At 34.2% G+C, this 12,107-nt stretch overlaps 1 protein-coding gene across 1 annotated transcript in view; it reads left to right on the top strand.

The window, feature by feature from the left end:
• Positions 1–12,107, top strand: part of LOC106464539 (FRAS1-related extracellular matrix protein 2-like) — a 39,112-nt gene that overhangs the window by 17,367 nt on the left and 9,638 nt on the right. The window contains exons 7-14 of the mRNA XM_022392270.1: positions 1,099–1,248; positions 3,511–3,718; positions 5,250–5,414; positions 6,277–6,562; positions 7,201–7,309; positions 7,563–7,755; positions 7,994–8,098; positions 11,183–11,310. Coding sequence (XP_022247978.1) covers positions 1,099–1,248; positions 3,511–3,718; positions 5,250–5,414; positions 6,277–6,562; positions 7,201–7,309; positions 7,563–7,755; positions 7,994–8,098; positions 11,183–11,310 — 1,344 coding nt within the window. The remainder of the gene's footprint in view (positions 1–1,098; positions 1,249–3,510; positions 3,719–5,249; positions 5,415–6,276; positions 6,563–7,200; positions 7,310–7,562; positions 7,756–7,993; positions 8,099–11,182; positions 11,311–12,107) is intronic.

The raw sequence follows: 12,107 nt of genomic DNA, 5'->3' as shown, positions 1-12,107 counted from the left end.
ATAGTACTGTACTGCTGTATGTACTATGTAACTATAAGAAGATATATCTATATAAATGTAACTATAAGAAGATATATCTATATAAATGTAACTATAAGAAGATATATCTATATAAATGTAACTATAAGAAGATATATCTATATAAATGTAACTATAAGAAGATATATCTATATAAATGTAACTATAAGAAGATATATCTATATAAATGTAACTATAAGAAGATATATCTATATAAATGTAACTATAAGAAGATATATCTATATAAATGTAACTATAAGAAGATATATCGACATACATGTAATAGTACTGTCTATGAGCTATATGATAATCATGAGTATGTTTAGGAAGCCTTGTCAAATCCCCTGTTTCCTGTCAAATCCTCTGTGTCTTCCTGTCAAATCCCGTGTGTTTCCTGTCGAATCCCTTGTGTTTTCTTGTCAAATCCTCTGTGTCTTCCTGTCAAATCCTTTGTGCTTTCTGCCGAATTCCATGTGTTTCCTGTCAAATCCCGTGTGTTTGCCTGTCAAATCCATTTTATTTTCCTGTCAAATCCCGTGTGTTTTCCTGGCGAATCCCGTGTGTTTTCCTGTCAAATCCCTTGTGTTTTCCTGCCGAATCTCGCGTGTTTTCCTGTCAAATCCTCTGTGTCTTCCTGCCAAATCCTTTGTGTTTCCCGTCGAATTCCGTGTATTTCCTGTCAAATCCTTTTTATTATTATCAAATCCCGTGTGTTTTCCTGTCAAATCCCTTGTGTTTCCTGCCGAATCCCGTATGCTTCTGTCAAATCATTTTTATTCTTATCAGATCTATGTGCTTTCTTACAAATTCCTTGTGTTTCCTATTGAATATCCCGTGTTTTCCTGTCAAATTCCCTGTGATTTCTATTAAATTTTCCGTGTTTTCCTGTCAAATCCACTGTGTTTTCCTCACCAAACAATGATTTCTGTTATCAGTGTCTCTAAACTGAAGATGTTATTTTGACTTATCATTGGCCAGTTGTCGTTGTTTCCTGACTTCATGGAGTATTTTCTTTTTCTATGGAATATTAGGTGATATTTATCTTATCTTATAAGTTCTAATAAAGCTTGTTTTTGACAGGATAACAAGGCGATCATTTACATTCAAGAAGTTAATATTGTTGCTGACGTCACCTTCCCATCAAAACCAGTGGTTGTTTCGTTGAAAGACTATGACAATGCCGTTGATGCACTCAATCCTATCCCAGGATACCCAGTTATTTGTATTACAGTAAGTTGTGGTGCAAAACTAAAACTAAAATATTTGAGCATAGCATATTTAACTATTGGTTTGAGCTTTAACATGTAATCCAAGGTTTTTGTTTTTACAGGGAGCTCGGCGTAAGCCTAAGCCTGACAATACCAGTTTCACATTGTCAGCGCACGTTCTTAATTCCTGTATCCCATAATAGTTATTAAGGTATTTATTTGAACGGCACCTAATGTTTCAAATGGGCTAAACGGCTAGGTCAGAGACCCCAAGGTTCAAGCACAGTTATTAAGATATTTGAATGGCATCACTAGCGGATTGAGGGGGTGCTGCCGCCCCCTTTTACATAATTTTACGGTCTAAAGTGCGACCCTTTTAACAATAATTAATTTCAATAAAATATTTTATTTTCTGCCTCTCCTAGTTACAGGCCAATAATTTATAATATTATACTTAAGTTTGATGTGTCATCTGGCTGCACCGATATATATGATGTATGCTGAAACTATATTGCGCCCATCCAGGCGGCCGCATTCCCCTTTCCAAAATAACGATCTACGTTAAAACATTCATCTTTTTTATTTACCTTGTCATTCATAAGCATATTACAATCTTCAACATAAACAGCAAACATGACGTAAAATCTAAATTTTGATCCAAGTTTCATTGTTTAATATCATAAACGTGCAGAGGACATTAAAATGGCATAAGCTCATTGACAAAAAAGGGCCCTTTTAAAGGGGTTATGGAGACTAAGGGGATAATGAATTGCCTTTACATAGGGTAGAAACCCTTATAGCAAACAGATTCTCTTTTATTCTTATTCAATCGGTCTTATAAACACTTTTAAAATCAAAAAATAGACCGTGAAATATTGCGTACTTAACAGCATATCACAATTATTTTATTTATTTATTTTCTACTTTAACGAACTACAAATCACAGTGTGTCATTCGTTTTAAAGCCGAACAGTTTGTTTGCTTGTTGTTAAGCACAAAGCTACACAATGGGCTATCTGTGCTCTGCCCACTAGGAGTATCGAAACTGCAGACATACCGCTGTGCTACTGGGGGGCCGTTTTAAAGCCGTTTTTTTTTCGTAATAACTAGCAATAAGCAAGTGCAGAAATAGGCATGTCTTTTAGTAATAATGGACAATTTTTATGACTGAGAAAAGGAAGATTTTGGAAGCATAAGAGCATAAAGATAGGGGCTTGAGCCCACCCAACCACCCCTGTTTAATATATATAATTTTACTTCCTTTTTCTCTATTTATGCGAGTGGAACCGCTTTTGTTGTCTTGTGGCTCACTGTCCCATAGCGTTAAAAGCGAGAAAGCATGTGTATCCATGCATAAACACGTGTTGAACTCAGTTTCTCAGAAGGTTGCTTGTTTATGTGTTATTATTTTTAATGATTACTTGCATAATCGATTCAGTGTTGGTCTGCTAGCACGAGCAAAGCCCAATTGAGCTCTAAGACCAGTATTAAGCCACACAAAAAAAAAACACCTTAAGTCAATAGTACATATGTTTATAAATAAAATTATCTGTGTATTTGCTCGTTTAATAACTTTTTTTTTTCATAGTCCCCAACTAATGAATTATCCGATAATCTGTTTTTAATTATTAATAACTTTCGATAAATCCCTTAATTAAAAGTAAAATAATGGGCAGAGCGTTGCCCGTAGTTACTCAAACTACAGATCGGGGTTCTAAGGTTCAAGGTTCCTTGACGATGAAATCCACACTGTGGACGCATTTTCATCAGGAATTTATCAACTTTCAGATTCTTCTTTACAGCTAATTTCCCTTTGTCATTATTGTCCTTTACTTGTTGTTGGTTTATTTATATATACTTGACAAAAATGCATCAATTCGTTATTCTATATTTATTGTAATCACCATTATTCAATTCAAAATTTATGTTAAATCTCTCGGACATATTATTTTTTCGTAAGAAAATTATAAACATAACCCTCACTTGGATATTCGAGTTCTGCACGTTATTGTAAACCTTGCTACTTCAATTGCCTAGGATCATTATTGACCTTATATTTATTGTTTATTTTGTATATACATATTTTTGTAATATTAAAACTTATACAATTTACCCATCTAATATTTATAATATACTTTTAAAAAACAGGAATGTTCTAATCTGAAATGTGAACTTTAGGCTTGATATATTTAGATGTGGAAATTAATATCACTTTTTCTTTCTTCATTGAGAGCTTTTGAAGGCACGAGATTATAACGTATGTACGTGTTCTTTCTGTCCCTAGGCCTGTAATCCTAAATATCCAGACTACGAAAAAACAAAAGTCCTCTGTACTTTAGAAGGCATCAATGACACGTTGACAGAGTTTGGATGGCGTGTGGCGGCACCTAGTGGTCAAGATGGAGTCACGAGTGAACTGAAGAATGTCGAATCAAGAACGTTTTTCACGGACACTCACCACATCACTTTGGATAGCATATACTTCTCACCAGGTCAGGTCATACACACAAAATTATTAGTAGTGACCTCGATAGTTGCTTAAACGATTCGGGGCACGGGCCTCGTGTACCAGTGCCTAGCGACGCCTCTGACGTCATATTATATAAATATTATTGTGTTTATGTAAAATCTGACTGGGTAATTACAAAATACTGGAAATGTAAATCGAAAATCCCTCTCTTCAAAAATCGCGAATTTACAACTTACATTTTAAAGTTGTACTTTGTTTCTCCTGATGACAACCCTAAGATCGATCTTTGAAAGAGAACACACTTTTTAGCTCCGTTACAGATGTATTTATCACTCACATTTTCTACAGTGACGACAGGTTGTTGCTTGGTTATATATTGGCAACCACGATGTGAACTTGCAGAATCACTTATATGGGTGATCAGTGAAAAACATTGGACATCAGTGTGTATTTCTTTGTACATGTATGTTAAAGATTTATGAAAAGAAGATCTGTGACGTAGAGGCTTAATGCATTCTTTGATTGGCCGTCATAACATTACTTACATACCTAAATTAACTTAGGTGACTACATGTATATGGTAAGTAGAATGGACTCACAAAACACCAGAGATAGTGTATTTGTTTGTTTTAACAAAGCCACATTGAGTTTTCTGCTGTGTCTACCGCGGGAATTCGACCTCCAGATCTTAACGTTCTAAGTCCTTAAACTTACCACCGTCCCATCGGGGGAATAACACCAGTGTAAATTACAAAATGTAAAAATGTTTTACATTATTATGCAATCAAGTCTTCGCATTTTTTAAATGATCAGCATGGTCAAAGTAAAAATAATTAGAATTAAAAGAAGGTTTTGAAATCTAAAAACAAAAAACACGTGAAGTCCTATTTAGTTGTTACGTGTGTTATTTTTCAAATAACAGTTTCGATTGCCAGTTACGTGTGTTATTTTTCAAATAACGGTTTCGATTGCCAGTTACGTGTGTTATTTTTCAAATAACGGTTTCGATTGCCAGTTACGTGTGTTATTTTTCAAATAACAATTTCGATTGTTATTTTTCAAATAACAGTTTCGATTGCTATTAAGCTACACAATATATTTTCCATGTTAATATTTGACTTTATGATTACAATAACGTCGAGCTGCCTTCCCCAAATGTTAACCGCCAATGTAAGTCCTTTCGAATAATTGCACCTTGTTAGAAAGAGGAAAATATTTTCTAAATCATGTTACTGTTAGAATTATTTATTTTTATAGTGATTTTAGTGACTTTTAGCAGATGTTTCATTCTCTGTTTATTTTCGTTTCGGAAAAAAAAATATTCGTAAAGGAAAATTCTTTCAGGAAATGATGAAGTAGAACTAAATGTAGAAAACAAAACTGCTTTGTTTTAACAATCAGCTGGCTTCAGAACGGGAAACTTTATTAATTGCCAAGAGAGAAAAAAAAAAGATTAAAGCTTTTCTGTTGGTCCCTAACTGTAGCTAGTTTTTTGTCGTTGTTTTTTTTTAATACGTAAAGGACGTCTATGAAATTCTTTATTTTTTCCGCAGGGAGTCGCGTGCAGTGTGCTGCACGAGCTGTAAACCAGGATGGTGATGTAGGGTTAGAGTTGGAAAGTGCACCAGTTGTTATTTCTATCTCTGGTGGATTATGTTCACCACGTATCGAAGGTTCTACTGGTGCTGAACCTTTTACTGCCAAGATGAGATATACAGGTGAGAGTAACTAGATGTTGTTGTTAGTTGTGGTACAGGTGAGAGTAACCAGATGTTGTTGTTAGTTGTGGAACAGGTGAGAGTAACTAGGTGTTGTTGTTAGTTGTGATACAGGTGAGAGTAACTAGGTGTTGTTGTTAGTTGTGGTACAGGTGAGAGTAACTAGATGTTGTTGTTAGTTGTGGTACAGGTGAGAGTAACCAGATGTTGTTGTTAGTTGTGGTACAGGTGAGAGTAACAAGGTGTTGTTGTTAGTTGTGATACAGGTGAGAGTAACCAGATGTTGTTGTTAGTTGTGGTACAGGTGAGAGTAACTAGATGTTGTTGTTAGTTGTGGTACAGGTGAGAGTAACTAGATGTTGTTAGTTGTGGTACAGGTGAGAGTAACTAGGTGTTGTTGTTAGTTGTGGTACAGGTGAGAGTAACTATGTGTTGTTGTTAGTTGTGGTACAGGTGAGAGTAACTAGATGTTGTTAGTTGTGGTACAGGTGAGAGTAACTAGATGTTGTTTTTAGTTGTGGTACAGGTGAGAGTAACTAGATGTTGTTGTTAGTTGTGGTACAGGTGAGAGTAACTAGATGTTGTTGTTAGTTGTGGTATAGGTGAGAGTAACTAGATGTTGTTGTTAGTTGTGGTATAGGTGAGAGTAACTAGATGTTGTTGTTAGTTGTGGTATAGGTGAGAGTAACTAGATGTTGTTGTTAGTTGTTGATGATTGCACGGTGTAGAGATTTATCCTCCAGTCAGAATTTGTGAAGTGTTTCCATTTATTTTAATTCACTAGAGACTACGAAAAGCGTCAATATTTGAATTCAAAAATATTATGTTTAGTTTTACGTTTGCATTTGATATTGACCCTCAGGTCCAAATGAACAAGATTATCCCAACTTGATAAAACTGACCGTTGTCATTCCTCACCGAGACGGAATGCTTCCCGTCATTTCTTCCCAACCTCTGTCCAATTTTGAGTTGACCTTGAGCCCAGACAACCTAAGGGTGGGCACTCATAAATGTTCGAACCTGCTGGACTACAACGAAGTACAAACCAAGAATGGATTCCTCACCAACGAAACAAAGAATGCCAACGTTGTTGGTGAAGTGGAACCCTATCAATTCAATTCAGAGTTAAGGACGGAACCCACGCTCAGGTTGGTTATCGAATCGTAAACGTTATTACTTGGGATAATATTTTATTAACGGATTGTTACTTAAAAATAACATAAATTATAGTTCAAGCTCAAACTTAATTTTTTGAAACTTAGACAACAAATCAAAATGATTGAAATATGTAACAAGAAAACCCTTGGGTATAAAAGGCTTAAAGAAATAAACCTTTCTCGAACCTTCTGCAGTTTGCATCCTGATTTCGAAACACTAATTATCGAACTTAGTAGACGACACGATTGAATGATACATTTAGCAAACTAAATACAGGTTACGATCCACAATTAAGAATAAACAGTGCTGAGAACCTTCTGGTTACCACCTGATATTAAACACGAAACAATACCCAAAACCTTCTGTTTATCATGTGGAATTAAACATGGAAAGATACCTGAAATTTTCTGGTTACCATCCGGGATTAAACCTGGAATGATAGCCGAAATCTTCTGGAATTAAACATAGAACGATACCTTCTGGTATCGTCATATTTGACCATGATGCATTATTCGGGGCATTATATAAAATAATTATTCTGTATTCAAATCTATAAGTAGTTCGTTCTCATCAACATAAGCCAATTTTGGGTGAAATGGTGCAAATTTTTGTGTTTGTTTTTTCGCAGATTCTATAGGAACTTATACCTGGAAGCTTGCATGTGGGAATTTACGACATATTACGATATGTCGGAACTGGTGGCAGACTGTGGTGGCACCATCAGCAGTGATGGTCAGGCAAGTTATCCACTTTATCATCGCACTGTTCTCAGTTGTTCTGATATTTATTTTTTTTCTACGTTCAAGTCATGCATAGGAAGTTCATATTTACTTACTCCTCCAACTTTGAGTGTGTTTGTGATGGATTTAAAGACAAAATAAGTTTATAAAACTTATATGTGTTTGTAATACGCATATGATGTTTCTAGACATTAAGATGACATGTCACAGACTGTTGTATATTACACTTACTTATATTTTCATTCTGAAGGTTTTGAATTCAGTTCAGTCTTTTGTGTCTGTACGGGTGCCATTGTACGTTTCATATATCTATCACTCGCCTGTTGCTACTGGAGGCTGGCAGCACAACGACCTGACGTCACACTTGAGATTGACGTTCGTCTACGACACTGCCATCTTGTGGAAGAATGGTATCAAAGCCCCCGAGGAGTCCCAACTTCAAGGTATATATACCGAGTAGTACTAAGATAAAAATATAGTATTTAACATATATTACTTGATTCGTATCTAAATTTTTCACTTTTAAAGAGATCAACTGATAAATGATTGTAAGTTGCCAATGGTAGGCAAGGAAAATTACAACATGAATTTGTAGCTTTAGAAAACACAAAACTAAAGTTTTCAATTCTTCTGTACCAAATGACAAAACTACAAAATTAAACCAGATTGATTCTTTTCCAGGAAATCTCTATCCTACTAGCATGAGAATACGAGACGATGGAAGATTAGTTGTGAATTTTAGGACAGAACCTCGGTTCAAAGGGCAGTTTATACTTAGTCACCCAGGTAAGTCTCCATGCTTATAATTATTGTTAATGCAAGACGCTACCTGATTTACAGAGAACTGAAACCAGATAATAAATATGTCCCGAATCTACTCTACATGCTTCAAACATAAGTTATTAGTGTCACCTTACAAAAATCAGTAGACACAAAGATCCCAAAACATTCTCGACACAGAAAGCGCAACACATGAGAACTCAACTCAGACATTACAGATAACATAAAGAAACGTAGAAAACTAAAAAACTACATGACACATGAGAACTCAGACATTACAGATAACGTAAAGAAATGTAGAAAACTAGAAAAACTACATGACACATGAGAACTCAGACATTACAGATAACGTAAAGAAATGTAGAAAACTAAAAAAACTACATGACACGAGAACTCAGACATTACAGGTAACATAAAGAAATGTAGAAAACTAAAAAACTACATGACACATGAGAACTCAGACATTACAGATAACGTAAAGAAATGTAGAAAACTAAAAAAGTACATGACACATGAGAACTCAACTCAGACATTACAGAACACGTAAAGAAACGTAAAAAACTAAAAAAAATACACGAATACAAAAAAAAAGCCAGAAATGCAAAAAAAACTTTGAGAAACAAAATGTGAGATTAAACAAGACGATTTATGTGAGACAAAACAGTTGGGGTGAATTTTGTTCGAAATTGGAATCATCCCCACCCTCATCACAAGATTTTTGGAAACACTTGAAATTATGTGAAAATAGCGGCCTTAACAACATAAACAACACTCATATACAACAACAAAAAATGTTACTCAAACAAATAAAAAAACAAGACATATCCAAATTCAGATCTCGTATCCACAATGTCTTCAAAACATCAAATGATAAGCATATGGACGCCTTCTTTTTCAACAGAGTAAATATGTTTTTTAAAAAATAATTTCACACTATTCACACACTGTTTTCCTATGAGTATTTTCAATAACACATCACTCTTCTAAAGAGCCAAATACTAAATACTCACACATTAAGAAAACGATTAAACACGTGAAAACATAACTCCTGGACGCAAAAAAATCTCATTAAAAAGGGAACCCGGCAATTATATGAACACCTAAGATCTCTTTCCATCTTATCCCTAAATTCTCGATGTATAACAAACTCCTGAAATCATACTAATGTTATCATGTTCCATAAAGAAAGAAAGCCAGAGATAAACAACAGTTACAGAACAGCTAATCTTACAAGTTGCTTAGCAAAAATTTTAGAAAATATTATTCCTAATAGGTTACTATTTTTTTTTTTAAATTGAGTAATAAATTATTCGAAACTCAAAACGGTTTTAGAAAATTTAGACAAATTAATGACCACCTAATTAGTGTCAATGAATCAATTATAGAAAGTTTCGGTAAAAAAAATCATTAAACACAAGCATTCTTTCTCGGAGTAGAAAAAGCTTTTGATATCATTGTTTTAAGTTTCAGTTGTCAAAAATGAAATTACTCTGGAGTTTGTCCCCTGGCTTTCCAACTTTCTGGATGATACAAAAATTAGAGTTAACACGGATTCACCAAAGTTCAATTGTTATTGGAGATAAAAAAAAAAGAATCAGTAACCATTAAACTGGTAGTAATGGTGACAAGCTTTCGGATTGTACTTGAAACCGTAATATCACCTTCTCGGTTTTTGTTTCTTACATTGTTAATGAAGAAGCTGGTAGTTTGGAATTTTGGGAACACTGCTATCCAGTGAGTTACATTGTTATTTAGCCTTACGTAACATGTGAACATCATAGAAAACTATGAGGTTTTTATTATTATCGTAAACCGGATATGACGTGTTAAATTTTATCTCCTTTCCGGAGTACTTTGTTTTGGGGCAAAATTCGTAACGTTTGTATATATTTAATCATCTTTCTACTAAATAACCGTTTTCTCTCGGGTTTTACTACGTATTCAGCTATAAATATTTCAACATAAATTAAAGGTATCGGTTTCGTGTTGTGATGAAATTTTGATTTTATTAATATGTCAAAATGGTAGTCATTTCAACAAACTCATCACTTATATCAGGTCTCTGTTAGCATAAATTGTTAATTAATAGTTCGAATTGTCCTCGCATGTAGTAAGATAAATAAATCAATCCCAGAATCCCAGCTGTTGAATTATTATATGTAATCAAAGTTAACTGAAGGATTTTCAGATTAGACTAACGTGCCTACAGTCTTGATTCTCAAACAAGATTATGTGATTATTTTAAATTGTTTTGGCTTGTGTTTTAATTATGTTTATGCTTGTGTTTTAATTCGAAAACAGAAACACAATTACTTTAGTAATAATTATAGAATGTAGGTTTTTGAGAATTCTCATTAGGAATAAAGGTCAAGGTCAGGTCATCAGTACAATGCAAAATGTTTGTGATCTAATGTTTCGAACTCAGAGTCAAGTGCGCGATTCTCAATCTTATTAAATTTATAGTTAAAAATTTTAAAAACATTATCTATAAAATTCAATATTTTAAAAAATACCAGCTATTCTAGCTCGGCAATACAGCATATCAGAGTATTGTTAACCTTTGTATTTCTTTGCATTGTAATGCTAACCTTTGTATTTCTTTGCATTGTATTGTTAACCTTTGTATTTATTTCCATTGTATTGTTAGCCTTTGTATTTCTTTGCATTGTATTGTTAGCCTTTGTATTTCTTTGCATTGTATTGTTAACCTTTGTATTTCTTTGCATTGTATTGCTAACCTTTGTATTTCTTTCCATTGTATTGCTAACCTTTGTATTTCTTTCCATTGTATTGTTAACCTCTGTATTTCTTTGCATGGTATTGTTAACCTTTGTATTTCTTTCCATTGTATTGTTAACCTCTGTATTTCTTTGCACTGGCAAAAACTAATTGCAACTATTCTTGAACAATAAAACAATCTGAACCTGTATAAATTACCAGTAGTAATAACATTTGTTTCTAAACTGATGTTGAAATGATATTATAAAATTTCCCTCTCTCAGTACCCAAGAAAAAAATATTTATACAAATTACTGTAATTTATCTCAATTTTGGGCAGTAATTGGTATCTTGTAAATTAATACTTTATAGGAAGTGGGCTAACATCAATGGCGACGTCACAGGATTACCCGGAACTGACTTGTACTTTAGAGCTGATCCGCAGTGAACCGACCTACGCTCAACCTGAACAACAGTGGGAATTTGTGTCAGATCTAGCAGTAAGCTTTTTCTTAATCATTTTTTTACTCCTATCTTTGGAAGTCAAGAACGTATTCTCAGTTCAATTTCGTTATTTTTGTAGTTATTAAGCACAAAGTTGTTACATATATTCAGTGCCCACCACAGGGATTGCCATTACTTACAAAACACGTGCTCCTGGTGGGTTAGCGGTAGTTTGTTGACTTACAGTGCCATAATTTAGGGTTCAGTTCCTTGCGGTGGACAGAGTGCAGATACTCAACTATGTAGTTTTGCACAAAAAAACACACACAACTTACTAATACTCCAAACCTAAGACCCACAGAGCTTACTAATACACCAAACCTAAGACCCACAGAGCTTACTAATACACCAAACCTAAGACCCACAGAGCTTACTAATACACCAAACCTAAGACCCACAGAACTTTCTAATACACCAAACCTAAGACACACACAGCTTATTAATATACGAAACCTAAGACGCACACAGATTATCAATACACGAAACCTAAGACCCATACTGCTTATTGATATACGAAACCTAAGATCCACACAACTTACTAATACAACAAAGATGTTTGTTTTGAATTTTGCGCAAAGCTACACGAAGTTCATCTGCGTTAGCCATCCCTACAACAAAAAAATCGAATATTAATAATGGCTGGAGACGGCTTGAATGGGTAATGAAGAAAAACTTTAATATAACATTCAACATTAACAGCAAATATACAACGCTCATGACACCACACAAAAAATCAATACACTTAAAAACCTCATAAACACAGCCACAAGACTCTGTTCAACGGACTGCATAA

The sequence above is a fragment of the Limulus polyphemus genome, unplaced genomic scaffold (genome assembly GCF_000517525.1).
Source record: "Limulus polyphemus unplaced genomic scaffold, Limulus_polyphemus-2.1.2 Scaffold1681, whole genome shotgun sequence".
NCBI lineage: Eukaryota > Metazoa > Arthropoda > Merostomata > Xiphosura > Limulidae > Limulus > Limulus polyphemus.
The sequence above is the reverse complement of the archived record's forward strand: the minus strand, read 5'-3'. Positions and strand labels throughout refer to the sequence as shown.